General features: G+C 43.3%; 1 protein-coding gene across 1 annotated transcript; it reads right to left on the minus strand.

The window, feature by feature from the left end:
- Positions 1-319: 319 nt before the first annotated feature.
- Positions 320-1,860, minus strand: LOC148034360 (uncharacterized). Its single transcript, XM_087679306.1, has 3 exons — positions 1,652-1,860; positions 937-1,173; positions 320-836 (listed from the first exon to the last, which is right to left on the minus strand). The coding sequence occupies exons 1-3, from the start codon at positions 1,742-1,744 to the stop codon at positions 669-671; spliced, it is 498 nt and encodes a 165-aa protein (XP_087535432.1). The 5' UTR covers positions 1,745-1,860; the 3' UTR covers positions 320-668.
- Positions 1,861-3,397: the final 1,537 nt, after the last annotated feature.

Raw genomic sequence — 3,397 nt, forward strand, 5'->3', positions numbered from 1 at the left:
TCATCAACACAAAAAAGTTTCGATGTAGAATCACTTCACACTCTCATGTATACAATGTCCGCGTTCCCCACTACAGTAAAATGACATAGGATCATACCAAAAAATTGTTGAAACCAGAAGCAGACGTATGCAAGTCCAAATTCGCAGAAACACTTGCACTATTTGCAAAGAGATGACAGAACTGCAATGATCTCAACACTTTGTTCAAGTCAAAACAAGCTCCATCAACTCGAAATGCACAAGAAGAAAAATTCAAGACTTCATTCAAGTCAAAACAAGCATGGTCTCAACTTCTGAGAAGACAGTAATCCTTTCCGAGTGAAATAAAAGCTTCAAGTTTGACAGATCCATAACTACAAGGGCCATCATGAAATTACTTTAACAGGCTGATTCATCTTGTTCTATACAAGGATGAACTGGTGCCAGGATTAACAACCCAGCCATTCCTGCACCTTATGGATCATAAATCTCCACTCTCTATGTTCAATCGCATCTTGATTCGACATAGAAGAAAGCTGAGGGAAGCCTTCTCTATGATGAGAAATTACATCAGAGAGACTTTTCAGTATTAAACTCTGCAAAAATTCAGCTGAATGACAAATTGTCACAGGACAGCAATATAAGGCTCGTTCATCAGGAACTACAGGAACCATCATTCAATTTGGCATCTACCGTGGTGCTTTCTTCTTCCCAGCCACAGTAATTTTCTTGCCTTTCCTAGTGCGTGCATTACATTTCGTGTGTTGCCCTCTGCATGGAAGATTAGCTATATGTCGCTTTCCTCTATAGCATTGTATTTCCTTCAACCGTCTGATATCAGCAGCCACATCACGGCGCTGCACAATTCACGGAGATTTCAACCATGAAGAGAATACCATAGAAATAGCATGAACACACATGCTGATATCATTGTCAGAACTAGAACGAAATTCTCACCAAGTCTCCTTCAATCTTGTATTCTTGAGGATTCTTTGTAATCTCTTCACGAATCATTGTCAATTCTTCTTCCGTTAGCTCCCTGGTGACTTTGTTCTCAAGCCCTATGTTAAGCAGAATTTGTCGTGATTTGGTTCGCCCAATACCATGGACATACTGAAGGGAAGCTTCAATCCGCTTGCTGTTGGGAATCTCAACCCCACCAACACGAGCACATCGAATATTCAAGCCTTGCGGCTGCAAGGCAATATCACAAGTATCAAGTACTGTCTAGATGGAAACATTAAGGTATGAGATCTATCTGAATCCTAAACGAAGCGTCCATTCTGAATGCTTAGGAGCTCAGCGGTTGCAACAAATAATCCATGTTCCTAAATGGAACAGATTCGAGCCAAAGCCTCCATTATATTACTGGAAGAATCAAGAAAAGCATGAAATTCCCCGAACGCTGACTGTGAAAGGGACCAATACTCCTCTGCCATCAAGGGGACTGTGTGAGATCGCACAATGCCTGATGACTTCAAGGATGAATACATGGCTCAAGCACAGTCTTCCTTGGAAAGTAAACCTGCGCACTTGTTATACACACACATACATGTACAAGCTCCAGGGAAAAGGTCTGTCAAAAACAAATATCGCACCTCCGATGATATCCATACAGACAGTCAGTGCAGACAAGAAGTTGTATTCAGCAAGAAGGAGGCAGTAGGAGTACCTTAGAAGAGGCGATGCACAGCTTGCTTTGAAGCGGCGTGAGAGACGAGGCTGTAAGGATACTCAGAGCCGGTGCCAGGACGGAGGCCGCCATCGCCAAGAGCGTCTCTCTACTTCAATCGTCGCTGTAGCAACACTCACGGGGGCTGTTATCCTCTCCCGGAATTCAAAGGCCTATACAATCCGATCGATATACCTACGATGAATAAGCCTTTAGAAATGCACCCCACATTTTTGGTTCCCTTGTCCCCTCCTCCCTCTCTTCCCGTACCAAGGTCCAACAACATTCTCATCACAATGCTCCTTTCGAAGAGTTTAGGTAGCTTTGTTAGCCCAACAAGCATGGTTCGCATTGTTGTGAAGCTCGTGAGGTTGTGCTCACTCATTTCGTACACGAAAAAAGACAACCAGTGCTTCATATGCAATAGATGGTGCAGTCCACATGTAATGAACTGCAAGTAATGAGTAGAAGCTTTTCCTTCCCAGTGCCTTGCTCTCTCCCTTACATGCATACAACATGCACACATATACATGCATACTCTCTCTCTCTCTCTCTCTCTCTCTCTCTCTCTCTCTCTCTCTCTCTCTCCAGTTTGCTCTTTCTCCACCGCCGATGTACCACATCCTGCATCCAGGAGGGATCACCTGCTATTAGCAACTTCGACGACTGCTACTACATCCCAGGATAGTATATCTCCCTGCATCTGTTACATATACACATTGCACCACTTTATCACAGCCGACAGTTGTTCCCCTATCACAGCCGACATTTATTCCCCTTTTGTAGCCATTATCTGGAGTACCAGAGCTACATACGCACATACACATACACGACACTTATCACACTCACAGCACCGTATTTTCAGTTTCCAGTTTTTAGCTTTTCATTCAGCACTTTTATTTTGGATAGCTGGACCTCATTAGTTGTATCACAGTTTGTCTCATAGGCCAGTTTTGGTCTTTAGAAGACGTTAATATAACTTTCTCTCTCTCTCTCTCTCTCTCTCTCTCTCTCTCTCTCTCTCTCTCTCTCTCTCTCTCTCTCTCTCTCTCTCTCTCTCTCTCTCTGTGACATTTTGGGCCTCGCACCACCTCGAGTGTCATAAGGGGTGGGGGTAGAATTAACAAAAGGAAAAAATTTTAAAAGTTTAATTTTTTTACCAACTTAATCAAAAGAAAAAATGTGGGATTGAATTTGTGGAGTTAGAGCATTATTGATACTTGCCACTCCATTTCCAGCTCCAATGCTTGCCTATCCCAAGCTTTGTTTCTTTAGGGCCATTACGAAGTGATAGATCTTTCACCTGATGCTCCTTGTCTTTGATGGTTTTGAGAAGTTTTTGCTTAGACAAGGTAAGAATGCTAGAGTAGCTCACAAGATTGTGGAGCTTCGTGATGGGTAGAATAGATCTTTGATTAGACAAAAAGAGGCCCTCTTAAGGGGTAGAGCTTGTGACAAATGGGAAGAGACCCTTGAATTAAAGAGCTCCTTCTTCACCTTCTCTTCTCTACACCTTTAGTCTCTCTCTCTCTCTCTCTCTCTCTCTCTCTCTCTCTCTCTCTCTCTCTCTCTCTCTCTACCATCAAGGTCTTTCGGGAAGACCATCCTAAGCTCACAAGGGTTAGATTGGATAAACCCAAGGGATTTACGGCCAGAGCTCCCTTGCTATCCTTGTCATCTCCTTGGCTAACTTCCTCCCTTTAAAGAGACCTCTTGCCTCTAGGGACAATCCTAATACCTAGTGCA

The sequence above is a fragment of the Lygodium microphyllum genome, chromosome 6, assembly GCF_053477565.2.
Source record: "Lygodium microphyllum isolate KBCC chromosome 6, Lygodium_microphyllum_v1.1.10, whole genome shotgun sequence".
Taxonomy (NCBI): Eukaryota; Viridiplantae; Streptophyta; class Polypodiopsida; order Schizaeales; family Lygodiaceae; genus Lygodium; species Lygodium microphyllum.

Bases quoted from the DNA above. Each gene is read 5' to 3' on its own strand.
- LOC148034360 (XM_087679306.1), bottom strand. From the start codon at position 1,744: ATGGCGGCCTCCGTCCTGGCACCGGCTCTGAGTATCCTTACAGCCTCG. The intron at 1,174-1,651 runs GTACTCCTACTG...ATTGCCTTGCAG, and splicing joins TGTGCATCGCCTCTTCTAAG to CCGCAAGGCTTGAATATTCG. The intron at 837-936 runs GTGAGAATTTCG...TGAATTGTGCAG, and splicing joins ACAAGATTGAAGGAGACTTG to CGCCGTGATGTGGCTGCTGA.